This window comes from Tyto alba, unplaced genomic scaffold (assembly GCF_018691265.1).
Source record: "Tyto alba isolate M040663 unplaced genomic scaffold, T.alba_DEE_v4.0 Super-Scaffold_9, whole genome shotgun sequence".
NCBI lineage: Eukaryota > Metazoa > Chordata > Aves > Strigiformes > Tytonidae > Tyto > Tyto alba.
This window is the reverse complement of record NW_024881330.1, coordinates 37064567-37084866: the sequence shown is the minus strand read 5'-3', so window position 1 is coordinate 37084866 and position 20300 is coordinate 37064567. Positions and strand designations below refer to the sequence as shown.

The following is a 20300-nucleotide window of genomic DNA, read 5'->3' as shown; positions in this document are numbered from 1 at the left end:
TAAGAAGGACATAAGATCCTTCCTTTAATGGAAGTCTTTGTTTAGTTCCTGAGTTCTTGTAGCAATATTCATCCTTGCTTTGGTGAAGTGAATACAACAAAGGTGGACATAGTCAAGTATGTGACTTTAGAAACTTACCTGATCCCTGAAAAGGAGTTTATAGGTCATTTTCAGAGATCTGGAGAATTTGTTTTGCTTGATCCAGAAGAAGACATTATCAGTGGGAATAACTAGAGGTTCAGGTGTTCCACATCTCCCAAAATCAGGCTTTGTAAGAAGTTCTTAGGTCTCCCTCTGTGAAAGTAGCTGGTACATTAATCCTTTATTTCCTCTACCCCAGCTCATTCTACTGTTTTCTTCCAGGATATATCAGAACTAAAACCCAGAATTACATTCATGGGGCAGGAGTATTTTAATCAGAGCAAGAGAACTCAAGCTAGCACTTTCCTTTATATTTTCCACAGGGCAAGAAATACCATTTTTCTTGTAAATGGAATCTTAGAGAGATCTGTGTGAATTTGATAACATATGGAAAAACCTTAGAAATCCACAGTGGGGTCACAACTTCAAGGTTGAAAAGTAATTCACTACTGTGTGAACAAAGCTACAAAGGAAGGTGAACACTAAATACTTAATACTGATTTTTCTCTTCTCCATTCTCCTTTCTCTTTTCACAGCATTGGAGAGCATGGAAGGATATTATTACAGAGACAGTGTCTCAGTAGAAGAATTTCAAGCTCAGATTAATGCAGCCTCACTCGAAAAAGTCAAACAGTATAACCAGAAACTACGGTGGGTAATAAACTAACATTCTTGAGATTAGTTTACCAAGTTCTGCTTTTCACCTCAGTTTCTGTGACCCATCTTTAAATTGGAGTGTGTTGTATGGTGGTTATTTTTGGTGCATGATTGAATATCCAAGAGTCCTGGTTCTGACTTGTTCAATTTTTGCACTAAGTTACTATTTAAAAAAATGTTTTCCCATAAAAGCTATAGCTGTAATTGCCTCCAGGTTGTTGTATTAATGTATATAGAAAAGGAAGTGTCTACTTGATCACAAATAGAGTATCAGAATTGCTAAATATGATCTGATTTTGCAGACCATATTTATCTAATTTCTACAGAATAGGACTTAAAAAATAGTGTTTTTTTCCTCAAAACTGAGCATCTTCCTCCCTATCCCCACTGTACTAATGGGAATCTAAATGTATTTGGGTACTTGTTTCAGCTTCAGGTATGGGTTACAGAGTGCATACTTGCCAGAATTTGTAAAGATTATGCATCTGTGTATTTCAGTAAATATTTTATTAAGGAGTTGCACATAAAACATAATTTCTGGTATACAAAATAATCTATTAGTTATGAAATAAAATAATTAAGATGCATACATAGGACATTCTTGCATCTCTCTGTAGCTGTGTAAAACACCTGTTCAAGTACACTGACTTGTGCAAGTTGAAGAAAGACTGAAAAGGACTGCAGTAAAATCACATCTATTCACTTTTAAAATTCTTGAATCAGATGGAAACACTGTCACTTTACTATAACTGTTAGGCAGCTTTTAAAAGCAGCGGAGTATGGGAGTTTTTAAAGAAAGAGAGGTTAAGGCCAGTGGAGAAGGTGAAAGAGGGTAAACGAGGGTCTCTTTTTCCAATTCCTTCACCTGTTGACCTGCTCCTGTCTTTGTAAGGTTTTCTTCATGGATCTTGCAAAAGTATTTCTCTAATGTGTTATCAAAGGAGAGGACTTTCTGGGTTCTGCTCTAATCTAAGCAGTACTATAGCAAAAGTGATTTCAAAGCCAGTTGTATTCAGTGAGTACAGTATATTTATTTTTTTTTGTGACAGTCTGCTTTTATGTTAATGACAAATGTAGTATTTATTTAGTCTGTTTTCCACTGTCTTGTTTTAGTACTTCCTATCTGGGAAAAAAAAAAGTTCCTTCTGAATATTATTTGACGAGGCTTATGTTATAAATCAGTTTTACAGAAAGCTTTGGTCATCCCAGTATTTGGCCTAGATGAACTCAGCTAGTGTTGGAAAGAGATTTCTATCAGTTGGACAATGCAAGACTTTTTGTGCTGTTTTTTCTATGAATAGGCACAATTTAGACCCCATGAAAATCCTTAAAAGAAATTCTTCCTGACTTTATGTTATAGTGTTCCCTGACCTTGCTTATCTTGTGTGTTAGGACCTCCATTCATGCTGTGGCTCTAGTGAGGTACATTCCTCTTATGGTGTTGTGACTCACAGCTCTGCTCAGTTGCTAAACTCCAAGGCCTGGTTTTGCAAGAAGTTACTATGAAGAAGTTAGCATTCAACAAAAATTACCGTGGGTAGCTCTGTCCAGTCACAAGAATAGGAAAATTTTGGATTTTTTTTTTCAGCCATCTAATATCTGATGAGAACATTCAGTAAATGATTTTTTTTTTTTGTTTGCTTCCTGGTGAACTCAATCCATTTCTTAAATGAGGCACAAACAGCTTGAGGAATTCACTGACATAATGTGAAGAGGAAAAACAGAAAAGCAGATGCTTTGTTCTTGTTCTGCCATTTGCTGGCCTGTGTAGGTGTTTGGCCAGGAGAATCTAATAAAGTAACTACAGCAGCAAAAGATATTAACATTTGGATAATTGCTCTAAAGAAGAACAAAAAAGTGAAATTGAATATTCCCTGGAAACATGCTCAAGTACAATAATACTATCTTAAACTCTTCATGTGGAAGAAAGTCTCTGTGCAGAACCACCTAATCAGTAATAAAATAGGTCATTCTAGACACAATTCATAAGCCATTCTTTCTCCATAGAAAAGGAATGTATTGCTTGCTTGTGGAATGACCATCTGATCACCATTTTACAATCTATCTCCACAGCAGTGGAAAGCAAATGAGAACAACAGCAAAAGTAGTGGGAGAAGAGGATGGGGACTAGTGGGACTGAAACCACTGGTTGACAGTGGCACTGCAGCTGAGCCAGCTGTGGATGAGAACTCTTGATACAATTTCAGCTTGGTCCCACTTACCAACTGAGATGTTGGCCTAACTTGGGATGTAGCCAAGCAGGACAGTAAAATTAAAAATGAGTACTGCCCTTTCTCAGTTACCTCTTAATTTCTTGAGGTAAAATCTTGTAAAGTTTGAGTACATAGACCATTTTTGAAGAATGTGTTATCTTCTGGGTGGCAAATCTAATACCGATGTGTGCCTTAAAAGAATTCATCATACAAATTATTTATTTGAATGGATAAAAAGATACATTAGTAAATTTTCAGTGTATTGCAGGAAGGATAAGCTTTATCCATCATATAATGTAAAGGAGCTGAATCTTTGCTTTTATTGAAAAATTAATTCATAACTATGGAACTGTGACCAGCTTTTCCATAGTATCAGAAGTGATACAATAAATCCAGGTGCAAAATTGTCCTTGATGCTGATTTGAGCATCATAAGAGCTCCTGTCTTTCATGGTTGTTGCTTTGGGGCTTTTGCAAATACTACCTCAACTATGAAATAGTAATGATGAGATTATCATTTTTATGAGAATGGATGAAAGACAGTTGAGAATCATGCTTATGTGGAATGAAGAGAATATCCCTCCATCTTCATTAGTAGACTTAACCCTAGCTATTTGAATCTAATAATAATATAAGACAACTTTTATTCTAAGGCCAGTTAGAATTTTTCTACAATTCGTGAGGCAACTTGCCCTACCGCAGCAATATGTAGGAAGTCCTGTATCGGAATAAAGATGTTATTTTTTTAAAAAAAAACAAGCAATACCTAGTTTATGAAACTTCTGAAACTGCTGGGAAGTCTTCAATATCTGGGCCACAATTATTATTAATTGTGTAGGATTTCTTTTTCACAGTCAGGCAGATTGCACTTATTTTAATAGATCACCAATTCTGTTTCTCTGATACTGACAAGGAAAAGAAAACTATGCTCCAATTCTGTTTGCAAGTTGAGCTGGTGCTAGCAGTTGCCAGAAATGTAAATTTAACCTCATCATATTGTTTGCTAATGAGAAACATGCAGTACTAGCAAGGGAGAGTAAATGGGTCAGCAAAGATTTTAAAGATCTTTATTAGTATGTGTTTGATAGCTCCAGCAGTTGTCTTCCAAGTTAAAAGAGGACCAGAAAGAACCTGTGTATCTGTCCTGTACAGAGGTTGATGTCAAGTAAGCCCATTCTGTATTCTCCTGCCTCCTCCCACTTTTCCCCATCTTCCCCCTTTGTTACTCCTTGCTGTTCAAACAGGCTTTTTCCATTCTGCATCAGCCCTTTTGCTTCTACAGATACCAGGGACCATTTTGCAGGGCACAGTGGTGTTTGAATCCATAACTACTACAAATGCTAGCAGGAATAACGAAAACTCATAAATGTACTATATTTACCTGGAATGCTTGGTTGGTTTAAGTATTCTCTTGCAAATCTTGAGTCATGTAATTGTAAAGCATGAGGGTAAACTCACTGTAATTTTTGAAGCATTACTGCTTTAAGAACTATTTAGTTAAAATACATTCTGTCCTTTGCATATGACTTTTATATCTGGTAAAGGTCTCTTTCCTGCAGAGTGAGATTCGGCATGGTAGTTTTTATTATGTACCACAAAAATAAATCTTACAGTCATTACTGCTACCAAAAGGTGGGTTGTAATGCAGGCCTGTTGGAAGGAACAGGGACAGACCCTGACAGACAGGTTTAGCTGGAGGGCCATACTCAGACAATCCTTGGACTGAGTAGTGACTTCAAAGTAAAACACTTAATTGGATATGAGAACAGTTTTTGTCCTCAGAGAAATCTGGTTTTGGATTAGCTTCCTGCAAAAAGTAAGCCATTATTTTGTTTTTAAATGGACTTTGATGAGTGCAGGAATGACAACTTCTGTCTGTAATGTTTGTCCAAGTTATCAGAGGTTTGGACTTGATGGCCCAGGATGGGACTTTCAGTCTACAGTAGTAAGGAAGCTTGCTCTTCCAGTCCTCCTTTCTCTGTGAGTATTTGACATTTTATCGGATTAGGCTTTTTTTTTTTTGGTTGGTTGGTTGTTTCTTTTTGTCTGTGAATTCTATTTCTGGGAAAAGAAAATGGGTCCCTGTTATGACATTCTATTAAAATGCAATTTGCTCATGGTTGGCTTCTTAATCAGAAAAATCCAGGCACATCTGCTCTTTAAGAGTTTTTTCCTGGACATGTCTGTACACACGAAGGATGTATCTCAAAGGCAGAGAGGATGTTCAGGGCACAGGTCATTCAGCAGGGTGCAGGGCTGTGGCTGTACCAGGTATGCTTCCAGTTTCTGGGTCTTTGCAATATGCTTCACTGCACATTGTTGACTGCAAGAGCAAACTATGGTGTAATATGAGTGCCTAAAACTGCACATCAGTATTCTTGTTTGGATTCCAAAACTGTCTATGCAGATGATTTTTAGCTGATGAGAAATGAGTGAAATCACTGGCTTTTAGATTCGTAAGCATTTTTAATGTCTCTTCAGCACCAATCCTTGCATTTAGACATCTAAACACCTTTAAAATTTGGTTCCTGGTATTATGGTGGCTTGGATTGAGAATAATCAGAGGGAAGTAAGCAAAATAATAGATGAAGGTGAGGTTAGGAGAGATCTACGTTTTTATAGCTTTTCTTTTATTCCCAGCATGGCACTTGTATGTGACACCCTTGACTATATGATAACCCAGTTCCTCACTCCAAAGATAGGATCATGCTGTGGGAAAGACAGCTGAGGATTGCCATCCATCCCCACCAGTGGTACGGGTGCTAATTACCACTGTAATTAACTTGCCTGTGCATCAACAGACAAAGAAGGTCTGGAAAAAATGTTTCTTCCTTCCTGCCTACCATTCTCTGTGATTTGGAACTATTCTTTGAAGTCAGCTGTGTCCAGGGTTATTGGCAGCTACTTTTGTAGCCTGTTGTACAGCCATAATAGAAGAAAAATTAAAGCAAACAGTAAAGGGAAAAGGCCATTTTTTGTGTTTTGGTTTTTTTTTTTTTTTTTTTTTTCACCCTATGTTGCTGCTGTGGATATTGTTTTAGGAGGTAAATGCAAGTCTGTTACACTAAGGAAGCAATTATAATCAGTGAATCTAATGACAAATGATTTAGCTAACTACCCTCATTACACTGAACATCTGATTACGCTGAATGTAATATTTGTCATTTTAAAGTGTTTCATTTACAATTTAACTTCAAACTATTTCTCTGTCTGAAGCCTCCTGTATTTATTTTATGACATATGTAGCCCTCCACAAAATGATGGGAAATTTAATTTAATTCTTTATTTGGGGATGTTATAATCAATGGAGTTTTCATGTTGTTGGGTTTTCATTTTTCTTTTAATTTTTAAGAAGACAAGAAAAGGCAACTATTTCTGCCCTAGAATTTATGCAAACATGGAACAAAGTCTGTCGGAGGGATATAACATGTTTTTTATTTATACACACACATATACACGCACAGCATCCTCTCAAGCTGCAGGCTTCTTGGCAGGCTGATGTTTTCAGTATCCTGTATAATTTAGTCAAGGCAGAAAATAGATGTGATGGCACTTATGGCTTCGGGCTGAACTAAAATTCTCTAATAGTTGCTTTGGTATGAATGAGAAACAATGACATAAAGGACGTATCCACTTAGAGATAGTTAATTACTATGAAAGAAAGAGCTTGTATGTCTCTGGAACAAACTGATAGGTCCTCCAAACAATACCTGCATTATCACAAAGACCAGATCATATATCTATTCCTGTAATAAATGCATTAAAATCCACCTTAAAACTGGCAGATTCCTTCCTGCGCTGCTTCCACTAGAAAGCTTTTCCAAACCAAATTGCTCATGTGGTTAAGAAGCTTATGCTGTTTGTCTTTGTGCTACTGTTGTCCTGTGATTTTAGCCTTACTCTCCTTTCCCTCAAGTCTATCCATTTCAGTGAGCAGCATGTTAATGAGCAACAGTAACAGTTTTTGTCATTGCCATAAAATTCAGAAAAGAGTTACCTGAGGGGAGTTACAGGTTTCAGAGAGTGATTTTGTAGAAATATTTTCTTTTCACTGTAGTGGGATATTTATAAAACTGGTGAAAAACTGTTTTCCTATTTTCAATGCTAGGTGTTTGATACATTACTTTGTGTTTAAAAAAGCAACAGTAAAACTGGACTTCAATGCTACATACACAAATTTATCATGTGGTTTATATGACTATAAAAATTGGAAACCTAGTGCCTTTTAGATGTTTAAGATACGGTTCCAAATGAACTAGATATTTGTGGCTGAACTCTCTCTAAAGGCAAAATATTTATGAAGGAGAGATTGAAAATTAAGCATTCGCTCTGAAGGACATAACAAGGAAGTAATAGCTAAATTTGTCTCCTGATGAACTTAATGAGAAGCATTTTAGGTAGAACAGAAATTAAGATTCATTGCATCGAAGTGAAGCAAGACCAGAGAGAGAATAGAGAGATCCTGGACATGGTAAATTAAATTTGTCTAGCTGGTCTAAAAGATACTGCCAGCTGGCTTGAATTTAGCTTTGCTTTTTTTCTCTTCTAGTGCTATGCTTTTTCTGTGAGTGTAAATTCATTGTTTCTTTAAACTTTTGATAAAGTATGAATAGTACTTATTAACAGGTAGTGCTCTGAAATTGAAAATTGTGTGTCTTGATAGATTGTATTTACCAAGCCTTTGCTCGCTGAGGTGGACATCTGGTTCATTCTGCTTTCTTTGTCCTCTGCAAACACAGAGAACATATATCTGCAGTGATCAGAGGGTGGAGCCTTGTCTTTCACTCCTGGTTACAGATAGGAAACCAGCCCAAGCCTGCTGCTTGTACAGCTCGTAGCTGTAGTAGAAACCCTGACCACCCAATAACTGTTTGACATGTTGTCTTTTTTAACAGTGCATTCCAAAAAGGAGACATCTACTGTCTGAAAGGCAAATATGGAAGCAATTAGCTAGTACGCATGGGTTCAGTGTGGATTTGGCTGTTTGGGTAATGATGGGAGAAGCAGGAAGGCAGCTGTAAGTGACAGTGGCCCAAGAACTTCCCTTTCACATCATGAATAGGATGGTTTCAAGTGATCTTAGAAGCAGGTAGAGATGCTGGAGACTGGATTCCTACAAAAGTAAGGGTTAAAATGTAGCATGAGAAAAGCGGGCAGTGTTACATAGAGCAAATGGTATTTTTTTCCAATTTTTGGTCACCTGTGACCTTCTGTCTTCACATTACTGTACTCACATTTCTGTGATCCCCTGCTGTGTGTTTATAAAGGTTTGAGAGGAGGGCTGTGATGTGCCTGCTGGGATAGTAGGGCTGTTTCTTTGCAAGCATCCTCCTCAGTTTGCACCTCAGATACTTCTACTCATCCTAATACCAATTCATCAACATGCCTTCTTCACAGACCGGAGATAGTTCAAACTGGTGTGAGACCAGTAGTTGAGCTAGGTGTTGCAGGCTTTCAAGAACATGAGCACTATGAAGAATCATCCCATCTGTTTAAAAGTCGAGTTTCTTAGGAATTCAGTTTCCCAGGGTGGAAGGTCTATGGCCCAGCTATACTTCCAGTCTACTTTGCTAAAGCAGACAGTTGCCAAGAAACCCCTTAAATTTAATTTCTTGAAATTTTCTTAACACCCCTCCCCAATCCTAGGTATTTCTGTGTGTAATTAAATTTAATTATTCTCTTGTTTTCTCTGTGTATTTTGCTTGTCTCGCCTTACAGTGACATCCTCCTCCCCATAGACTGCACTCTTTCCCACAGTTTTGTTTGCTTACACTTATAGTAGAGACTGACAAAAGCTGGTTTGTCACTTTGCGCCTGGAGTAAGCCACGAATCGTAGAATCAATTAGGTTGGAAAAGACCCTTAAAATCATTTGAGTCCAACTGTTAACCTAACACTGACAAGTCCACCACTAAGCCATGTCCCTAAGCACCACGTCTACACATCTTTTAAATACATCCAGGGATGGTGACTCAACCACTGCCCTGGACAGCCTGTTCCAGTTCTTGACAACACTTTTGGTGAAGAAAATGTTCCTAATACCCAATGTAAACCTTCCCTGGTGCAACTTGAGGCCATTTCCTCTCATCCTATCACTTGTTACTTGGGAGAAGAGACCAACACCCACTTCCCTACAACCTCCTTTTGGGTAGCTGTGTAGAGCAGTAAGTTCTCCTCTCAGCCTCCTTCTCTCCCGGCTAAACAACCCCAGTTCCCTCAGCTGCTCCTCACAGGACTTGTGCTCTGGACCCTTCACCAGCTTCGTTGCCCTTCTCTGGACACGCTCCAGCACCTCAGTGTCTTTCTTGTGCTGAGGAGCCCAAAACTGAACACGGCATTCGAGGTGCGGCCTCACCAGTGCCGAGTACAAAGGAAGGGCTTAATGAGTGAGTTACACATGAAATATAAATTACCCATGGTAAGTTCAGAGCCACATGGTGTTACAATTTTCTGTTCTGCACTTCAGTTTGCACAATAGTTGTGAAAGGTCAGAATATTACTGCGTGTGCTCTCTGAGAATTTAAAATTGTGATACTGTCATGACGGTTTTCTCTTGTTATAATTAAACCTTTCGCTAACTCCTAATGACACTGTACATAGGATTGTGTCACTGACACAGATGTCAGGACACATCATTTAAAATCACTAGGTCTTAGTATGGACTGAGAGGGTAATTATACTTGGTAATTTTTCATTTATTGAGACTTACCATAGAGTGGAAGGAACATGTAAAACAAACACTTTTAGATTTCTTTGCCGTGACAGCAAATGGTTTTCTGCAATGGATACTTTGTACTACAGAAACAATTGAATTTATATATGTATATATAGTGTTGATATTTAAAAATGTATTTCCAAATGTGTGTATACCTATGCTCACCTACATAGTCAACAACCAGATGGCGGAACACAGAATTCTTATTAAAGAAATACAAAAGTGTGTGTGCAAATATATGCAAATACACAGATATATTATTTATTTATGTCATAAATACATGCTTTGTAGTTTGAGCTGAAGAAAAGAATTAGGGACGCTAGTTCTAACACTTCCTGACTTCGCACCTCTATACTGATGTATCCTTTGCCATGTTGCTGACCATGCCTATCTACATGATCTTGAATATCTTGTGACCAAGAGATTGAAAATCAAGTAGAATTAAGGTATATTATCATCCTTCTGTTGAAGACAGTATGAATTTGTTTATATGTATGCCACAGTGATGAAGAAAATACAAAAGACTAAATTCTTCTCTGCTATAACAGCAAAGCAAAACTTTTCTAGAACAGAATCCCCCACTTGCCTTTATTTAATGCCATAACCCAATTACCTGCCTACCCCTCTCTCCCCCACTCTAATCACTTCTTTGAAATACAAGGATAGTAAAGAAAAGATGATCAACATCTAGGATAACCTTACGGGCTTTTGGGAACAATAAAGTGAGAGTAAGACTAGAATCTTGGCTTTCCTTGAATTATTTGCATGTACAGAGTTACTCAGGAATGTCTGCATCTACAGATTTGGAGCCTCCTTAGGGTTCAGTTTTCAATATTTCAGATTTTCAGGATTTTACATGTCTGGGTTAATTTTGGAGGGTACTCTGTAAAATGGTTCACAAAGAAAACATCAGTATTTCTGCATCTCCTTTGTACTCAAGTTCTGGGAAAACATCTTTGGAAAGCATTCAACTTGTGATAAATTTTTGGTTTTGAACCCTGTTTGTTACCTCATTCCAGTGTGAGTTTTCCCTGAGATACTTGTCCCATTATTTGACATTGTTACCTAGGGGATATCTTAGAAAAGTGAAACAGAGCAATAATCCCCTGCAGTTTCAATGCCTATTGGATTTTCTACCTTTTTTTAAAGAAAGAGTTTTCTGTTGTAGCTTAGAGAAATTGCAAGGCTTTTAGAAGCAAAACTAGCATCACATTTGCAGACAAAGAACTATGATTTCATTCTTGTTCTTTCCAAATGGATTAGAAAATATTGTCCAAATTGGGCACCATGCCAAGATTGCCATTAACTTTTCCCATAAAATATGATTAAGGACCTTAACAAGCATTTAGTAATTAAGTGAAGTGCTTTGGAAATTTATATGCTGTCCACAGTTTGTCATGTTCTGTAAAATACTGAAGACAATTTTTATGAAAAGCAATAAAAGTAAAGCACTTGAGAAACATCTGGGAGTGTTATCTGATTGTGAGGGGGAATAGTTTCATTTGTAACAGAATATTTTGATATTTAAAATTAATGTTGTGTATAGTTGATTTTTGTTTGTTCTTTAGGTTAATGAATAATTGACTGAATTAATGGAGTAATTCCTATAATTGTATATCCCATTCTAGTGTCCACGTTGCTTCATTTTGTACCCTGAGTTGATTATTTTCCATGTACTCCATTAATGTGTGTACTGTTCTATATTTGGTTTCTGGTTTCATTTAATGCAGCTGAATTTGCTGAAATAACAGTGCAAAGAGAAACGGTAGTGCTGAACAGACACTGAATGTAGCTGATTTTTTCTGTGGCATGGCAGGAAAAAACAGTATAGGCTTTCAGTCTGATAATGCTCAGTGGATGGTAGGGTGCTGCTTTGTTTTTTAGCTTTGCTAACAAATAAAAAGGTTGGTCTGTTGCTGCTGAAGTAGCTTTTATGTTCTATGGCCACTCAGTGTGATTTATGAGTAATTTTCTCTGCAAGCCTCTTTTCCTTCCAGTAGTCCCCAGGCTTCCTTTGACACAGAGTACATTCTGGATCATGCAACAGGCTTAATGGAATAACAGAACTAGATTAGCTTTGTTGTGCTTTCTGAGGGCACTAATTCAAACCTTAAATTTGGGAGAAGATGCTTTTCAAAACTGCAAAGCTATGGAAAGCAAAATCTACTAGAATTTAAGGTGGCTAGATTTTTTAATCAGCTCAATTATTCCAGATTATTGAAGAATAAAAAGGCTATTCCAATCTGTAGTCTGCACCCCTGCCTTTCAGGGGTGAGCACATTACGATGTGAATAACTTCTCTCATGGATAAAATAATAAAAAGGGGAGAGAGCTTTTATTCATGTATATTATACGAATCAATGTTTTAATGACTGGAGGATCCACGTGATCCTGTCCTATGAGAGTTAGCTTGCAAGGATGCATTATTTTCAGTGTTTATTTTCATACTTTATTGCAACTAAAATTTGGTTACTGCACTCTGTATTTCCAGCCCATGTCGCAGCTCGGCTACCACCTTTAGTCACATCTGTTCCTTGTGCACAGGCAATGGATCTGGATGGTAGGGATACCTTGAGGTTTCCAGTGGAGTATCTTTTTTTTTTTTTTTTTTTTTTTAATTTTTTCCTATATGTTCCATAGTTCAGTTTGTTTTTTTCTTGTCCTGTTTTGTTTTAACCTTGGCCAGAATTGCTGCAGTGGTAGCTGTTGCCTGGCTCTCACTGGATGCCTCATCCAGGCAGCAAAGCCTACCAGGTGTTTCTATTTTCAGCTGCCCCAGCAGGTTTTAGGAGCTTTTCAACCAGCAGAATGAGTTTTGTGATCAGAGAATCACAGAATGGTTTTGATTGGAAGGCACCTTTAAACATTATTTTTTTTTTCTTAAGTGGTGCTGCAGAGGCAGAGAAACTGATCTTATCACAGAGATATGCAAGATATTTCCTCTGCCTATGAGATGCTCAATGATAGCTCATCGGTGGTGAAGAGCTAATTTGCTTATAGGGTAGAAAGAAGAAAAATTCCTTTAGCGTTCCTGAGCTGAAGGAGATGGGAGAATAACTCAGTGCTTCCCGTGTGTTCTTCACTAAAGTTCTTCTTTTCTGGTGTTGAGTAACAGAAGTTTTCCTGTTTTAGGAGAGGAGGATAACATGGATGCTGTCTGTACAAAACATTAGCTTCCTTTGTACAGCACAGAGATTAACAAACTTTTGTCTTTTAAAACAGTGCATGTTGCATTTGTCCGTTTTAGAGAAACTTTTTCTGGTATTATTCATGGATAAGTGAAATGTCATAGAAGGAACTGGGAGAATGTGGGTTGATGAGCTTTAGTATGCACAATAGATAAACCTGGTACAGTAAGTATGCATTCTCTATCACAGTCATGTTCTGCTGGTAAATAACGGTTTTCTTTGGCTTTTCCATTTGTGCACTAATTTTCATAGAAGGGTGCAGAAATTGTGAAGAAAAGCAGTTTGTTTTTTATTTGCATACGCATGCATGAGTGCACACAATGCAAATGCCATTTTGCTTGTATGATGCATATTTGCCCCTTGTAGCGTTTTTTGCTTTTTTATTTCTTTTTATATTGTGAGCTTGTGTATGTTTCCTCTGTCAGTACTGTGTTTCATGTTTGAGGTTCTGGTGCTATATTGTTGCAAGTAATATAAAAAAGCTTGTAGTGCATGAGGCTCAGGCACTGTTTATATGCCAAGTTTCCCAAAGTCGGTATTAAAATCTAGTCCATTGCCACAAACCACTTCATGGATAGCTTTGGTGAAAATCACTTTCAGATCCAGTTTTTGTACTAACTAGACATTAACATTTTGCACTGTACTGTCAAAGGGCAGAAGGACAGCTTTTGTCTCCAGAACAAAGAATGTTCCTTATGACTGCATAAGAAAGAGCAATAGTGCCTATTTATCACGTGTTATTCCTTGATGCTCTCTTAGCATGAAATTAAAAAAAAAAATAAAAAAATCCAACATTAGGATGGTGTCTAAAAATAGTCACATACATTTTGTTCAGGAGTTTAAATGTTTACAGGTTTTTCCTTATTCTGTTTGTTCTTTCAGTGCATTCTACCTGGACAAGTCAAACTTGCCTCCAAATTCAACATCTAAAGCGGCTTATATAGATAAGGTAAATAAAAATGTTAAATGCATAATTAAACTCTGCATGTTACACACTATGTTATTGTAATCCTTTCCAGAGGCTCTCTTAATTTCACTGAAAAATCGAATTATTTAAAGCTGAGGTGGGAGGCAGTGCCAGGGAAAGAAGGAGATCTGCTGCAGCATTTTGTCCCACCTGTGTTTTAGGGGTATGTGGTGCCATGTGGTTTGTAGCTGGAGGGCATCAGTGTATTTGAGAAGGAGAACCCTAGCTTTCCTTTTTCACTGTGCTTTCCAAGCAACGCAGTCGCTCCAGGAGCATGTGGAGGGTGGAAGGGCAGAGTTGGGGGAGAGCAGGTGCACTCAGAAATTCTTTGTTCTGAAAACTGGAAGTGCTATTCCAAATTAAATACTCCTTCAGCATCCTGCTCAGAAGGCTTTCTTCTGAACTTCCTAGTTTAGGCTTTCTTCAAATGACTTCATCTGTCTTTAAACCTCTGTGACTGAGAGATCCCAGGGGCTATGAAAATTCATTTAATGCTCTCTCTTACTATTGGAGAGTTAATGCCCATATTGTAGCCCAATAGCAGGGAAAAAAGATGTTCATAGGGTCTTGCCTACACTGGCTTCAAAAGCGTTTGAGCTACTGTGGCTTGAGAAATACAAGTGATCATCAGCTGAGCCCTATGACAGACTAAAATTTTATGTTAGTCTTATCTGGTGTGAGTGTTAACAGACTAATAGTTCCCGTTTCTTGGGTTTATGCTGGACTGCATGGGAGGGGAGGACAATGTGCCCCTCTCCTTCCTTGGTGTGTCTGCATCTTAACTTTCTAAGCAGTCACAGGTACAGCAGGAGACACTTAGCTATATGTGGAGTGCTGGTTACCCCCAAACTTGTTCCCTATCTATTTCAGTGAAAACTTCATGGACAAGATAAAAGCATCTCAGAATCCAGATCTGACCAAGGGATGCTAGGTTAAGCTAATGCATTTATTTTGCAATTGGAGCAAGCTGAGTGAGTGTATGATCTGTTCGTGGCTGTGCCTTTTGCTCTATTCTCCATAGCTCTTCATTAGTAAACGGCACTAGCGAAAATCAATTTAAATGGATGCAAGTTAAACCAATAGGGCCTAACTAAACCAAGTTAAATCTATTTGTGCCCAGGTTTAATTATGCTGGTTGTTATAATTGATTTACTTGACCTCTATGCCTTCCAATGAAGTAACCTTCATACAGGAGCAAATGAGGCTGCCATTTCCCTAATTAGTGAAAACTGTCTTTAGGGAATGTATCTGTCTTTCAAAAGAGGAATTCTTTGAGTAGCAGTGGGGTTTGTTGGAATCTTTAAGAGATTCTAGAATAAAGAGAATAGGGAATTTGGGATTATGAAGCCTGCAAAACCATCTTGTGAACATCTCCTTTACACAAAGCACCATGAAGTGATGTTTTTCATTGCTAGCCCACTCTTGAAGGTTCCTCTCCTGAGAGCAGCCGTTCGCTTAAAGCTGCCTTCTTCACGAGGTGGTTCATTTACTTTCCGTACGGTAATGCTGAGGTTATTTTAAGTTAACTGTTACTGTTTTGTAGTATGTTTTTGTCACTTCTGTTAATTTTTATTTTCCCATGTGGTTAGTTAGGATTAGGAGCTAGACATTTGCATAAATAGAGGACAGTGTTGTCTTAATTATAAGCTGACTTTCTCAGTGAGATAATTAACCAGTCTTGGCATCCTTCCTGTATACGCGTACGGTTGTAGGTTGCCTCTTCATGGCTTCCCTTCTTTGCCAGTACCATTAATGGAAATGGCATTGATGTGTCTATTCAGTCTATTGAAGCGAAAACCACTTCTGTAGGCAGGTCTGGGAATAAAACAGTCAGTGATGGTAAGAATTCAAAAGTTTGAAGAAGTTGTCATAGGTCATGTAACAGAAGACTGTGTGTTCTGTATTTATGTTATGGAATTTGGCTTCAGCTTTCTGAGGCAGCACTGCCATTTCATCTGTATCTATGATGACCTATTCTACAAGAGCATTTTCATGTGCTTTCAGCAGCAAATACTTAAATATATCTCTCTCTCTTCCTCTCTTGCAGCTGATGAGGCCTCTCAATTGCTTGGATGAACTTTACCGGCTCATAGGGTCCTTTATCCGGTCCAAGCGCACGGCTGCCTGCGCATACACTGCGTGCAGTGCTTCTGGAGTTGGGTTGCTTTCAGTGTCTTCCGAACTCTGTAGCAGGCTTGGAGCTTGTCACATTATTATGTGCAACAGTGGAGTTCACCGGTATGACAATTTCTTCTCCTCTCTTTGTTTCACTCAGTCATTGCAGGTTGGATACCGCTGCTTTTTATTTATAGAGAGGTCTTAGGCTAAATATCTAACACAATTGAAATATTTGTGGTGAAATTCTAGAATAGTATTTGCACTGATTGACAGAAATGAACAGTATTATTTTGTTTTGTGCAGTTATAATGGATTGTTCCTCATTCAAATCAGAAAAAGGCAGAAATCTTAATTGCTAAAGCAGAAAAAGGAAGGTTTCCTAGGAGAATAACTCATGCTATATTAAACTCTTAATACAGGCAAGAAATGCTGAAATTTGTATTTGCTTTGTAAGCTAGGGGGAATTGTGGTAGAGCTTGTTTCAAGGAAAAAAAATGAAACAGAAGAGATACACGTTTTTGCAGGTGTGCTTTATGAGAACTGGAAATTCAGCCTTTAGAGCGTTGGTATCATTAATACAATATCAATAAATGAACTGAGCTATAATCAACCGATCTTTGTCATCAATGCTAAGATTTGAATACACACACACACATATATATGTATATGACAATAGTGTCATTACAGAACTCTCTAGTACTTAATGATATTCATCAAAGGCAGCAATATGTTTCTGTTCCAACTGAGCAGATTACAATTTTTTTGTACATTATACCGAAAAAAAGAAGACTACAATTGCAGAGGGAAAAACCCCAACAAACAAGAAAACAAAACATAAACAAGATATCTGCTCTTTTTGTAAGAATTGCAAACTGTAGATTACTGGTAGCAATATGTTAAAAATATGCTACTTAGTTTCTGATCTATGCAAATCCTTACTTTAGCAAGCTTGGTTACCAGTACATTGTGTTAGAATGAGCATTACTTTCTCCTCGTTTTAAGCAGTGTCCTTTCTTTGAAAGAGCTTTGAGGAGGAAAGAAAAAAATAACATAGCTGCAATGCAGATTGTCAAGCATGAAAACCTGGAAAAGCTCCACATATAGCCGACACAATTAAGTTGTATAAAAACAGTGCTTGCCTTTTCTTTTAACAGAGTTTGTAACAGACTATATTACTCTCCATCAATGATGCAGGTGTATATAGGATGCAGTATACTGTACTTGATTTTAAGCAATACCAGAAAAAGGCTGTACTAGTCACTATATCAGATGAAGATGGAAATACTATATAGCATGGACTGCCATGAAGTTGTCATTTCAGAAGACTATGAAGCTATACAGTTTTTTTCTGTCTCTTGATCTTGGTTTTGGTTTCATTTCTTGTGTGATCAGAAAAGACTTTGGGCTTAATTCTGCTATTTTTTTATAAAGCTGAAAAAGACTACCTCTGGATTTCATTGTTATTTGATGGATTGTATTCTGAATTTGCCACTATATTTGTGCCAAAAATTCTTACAGTTTAAGATTAAAGTCAGAGCAACTTTAGTAGCCCAAATAAACTATTGCCCCACAGTGTGTGGGTCACAAATTATTCAGAATAATTTGGTGACTGAATAAGAGATGGTATGCTTGATTCTGAACATGAGATGTTCTTAGTTGGAAATAAATTCAATTTCTTTTCAAAACTAGGGCTCATTCAAAGTTATAAACTATTAAATATTTATTTAAGTATATTCAAGAAACACAAAATATTAAGAAAAACAACATAATTGATTTCAAGATTATATTTTGTAAACAGGAATGGGATTTAAATGTGTTATGTGTGGGTTTCCATCTAGATCTTAAAGGATTCAATATCACCTCTTTACGTAAAGTAAAGGTGCAAAACACTTTTCTCTAAAGCACGACCAGTTTTGCTTTACTGGAAGCCCATTTGAGTTTTTGTGCAAGATACTGTTACTCCACTTGTGCATTCATACTGCCTTTGTGGCTACCATCTGCTCAGAGAAAGAAACGTCAACTCTTGGCATTATCAGAGACGTTTTATGATAGACCCTCCAGGAAAAAGGAATGCATTATTTGAGATTTTATAGGTACTCAAGGAGTTTTGGCCCCGAATTTCCAAAAGTTCAGAAGAAAACTCAAATATTTAGAGATGAAGGGATTCTGGTGCTATTAGTTTTTTAACTGGTAAAAGTTGAGGAAGTTTTTTAACAACAGTTTCCTGAAGTTACTGTTGTGCATATAAACTGGATGGATGAAGAAGTTTCTCCTTAGAATCTGAAGTCATATAAAGTCACTTCATATGCTGCTTTCTCTTTCTGGCATCCCTAGGCCATATCTCTACAGTCCAGCACTAAGTAGGTTCTGCTTTTTGGCATTCTGAAATTGCCTTTGCCCAGATAGAAAACTTGTTTACAGCTAGTAGACTTGCTGGGTGAAATATTTTTCTGACATTTCTACTGCTAAATTCTGTTGGTTTTGTTTTTTTGGGTTTTTTTTTGTTTTTTTTTTTTTTTCTGAGCTTACTCTGCTTGCTGCTCTGCAGAGTGAAACTGTCTTGCAGCACCATGAAGTCCTGTGAGGAGGACAGAAGAGGGAAGATTAAGACACTGGATTTGATCAAGCTCCCATAGACATAAATGGTTTTGCTGCCTGCAATCTTGGAGGCTTAATTCTTCTATTTGTTAGAATGTTATTTAGTCAGGGCAGATAATCTTGCAAAATAGGGCTCTTTAATTTGTAAGCTAGTTCTTCAGAGTTCAAGCTACTGATTTTCAGTAAGAGAGGATATTTATCTCTGGTTGTATTCAGCAGTGTCTGGCCTTCTGTGTTCTTAGAAAATAAATGCTGTGAAGTGCTTGATTGTGATCAGTTGCAGAAATCCACATTTTGTAGGCCCAGACAAAGGACTTGCAACCATTTTTTAATACTATGCTATGAATATTAAATGAGTTGAGAACTGGTATTATCTACAGATGCTACTAGGCAAGGAGATGGGGGAAAGCTGTGAATTGTCCTTGCAGGTTAAACTTTTAAAGTATATTCTTCCCTTATCAGTCTTGTCAGTTTAAAAATGAAGAATAATCATCTTGGAGCAATGTTCCTGCATGCTTTCCTTTTTTAAAAAAACCCTCATTTTAGCCTAATTTCTATGATTGGTCTCTAACGGGAGAGAATGTCTGACAGTCTGTGGAAGAGTCCCGGGTGTTCTGCTGGTCAGCGTTTTTTTTTTGTTCATGGGGAGTGGGAACTGAGCGAACCATTAATCTGTCAGAATTTAGATATGTTTAATAGACTTTAAGCAAAATATATATGAACCTTCCCTCACTCAATTTATCTGTTTCTTACTAAACTGACTGGAGAGGCCTTTCTGTGTTTTCTCAACTTAGGTGTCAAGGATTGACAGGGGGCGGGGGAAAGAGGGGGGAGAAGAGAGGGGTGCCTGCCACCCCCTCCTTCTGAACAGAAGCGAATCCCAGATAGCTTGGGAGGGAGGTGCTGGGGGGCAGTCCAATGCAGAAGAGGCCAACAAGTATGAAACAGCAGCTTTGTCTGCTTTGACAGTGATTGCTGATCTCTGGATCAGCAGTGTCTTGGTTTCTGACTTCTCTGTGATCCATATTAAATTGCTTTTTACACTGTACTAGGCTAAACCAGCTTGACAGAGTTCATATTTTCATCCCTATATCCAAGATAATGCTGGGGATTTGGAACTGCTGGTGATTGCTTTGCTTTGATTTTTATTATGACAATATGTTTACCAATTTACATTAGAGCCTGAAATCCTGTATCTATTTCAGACAGCAGTTCTTTTCAAATATATTTCTATCAGCAGGAAAAACAAGGATGGGGAAAAATAAGTCCCTTTAACCTTCGCTGTCCTAAGTGACATGTGAATACTACAAACTCTCCATGGATTATCGTAAGCGAACATGCCTTGTTGATCAACATCAGGAACAGAGCTCTAAATTAGTTCAAGAAATCAATAGTTTGCATTTGTATTTTCCCTTTTTCATCATCCATAATTATATTTCTGCCTGCCAATCAGCTGGCACCCTGTAAACAATGCTTTGCTTTCTTTACTTGTATTCGTTCTGTTTGAAGTTGCAGTCTCTCTGTACAAATGTAGGTGATGAAAGGCACTTTTAAATTTTATTGAATCATGATGCCAGCTCTCTCTGGAGGGAGAAGAGTGAGACTGCATTGCACAGACATGTCCTAGCCTCTTTCCATGCCAAAATGAAATTAGGTGCAGCAGCTGCAGAAGTTTGTTCAGGGACCGTTGGCCTTACAGGCTCAA

At 37.7% G+C, this 20300-nt stretch overlaps 1 protein-coding gene across 1 annotated transcript in view; it reads left to right on the top strand.

The window, feature by feature from the left end:
* Positions 1-20300, top strand: part of PREX2 (phosphatidylinositol-3,4,5-trisphosphate dependent Rac exchange factor 2) — a 185725-nt gene that overhangs the window by 141875 nt on the left and 23550 nt on the right. Inside the window, exons 36-38 of the mRNA XM_032995111.2 lie at positions 678-792; positions 13795-13861; positions 15927-16117. Coding sequence (XP_032851002.1) covers positions 678-792; positions 13795-13861; positions 15927-16117 — 373 coding nt within the window. The remainder of the gene's footprint in view (positions 1-677; positions 793-13794; positions 13862-15926; positions 16118-20300) is intronic.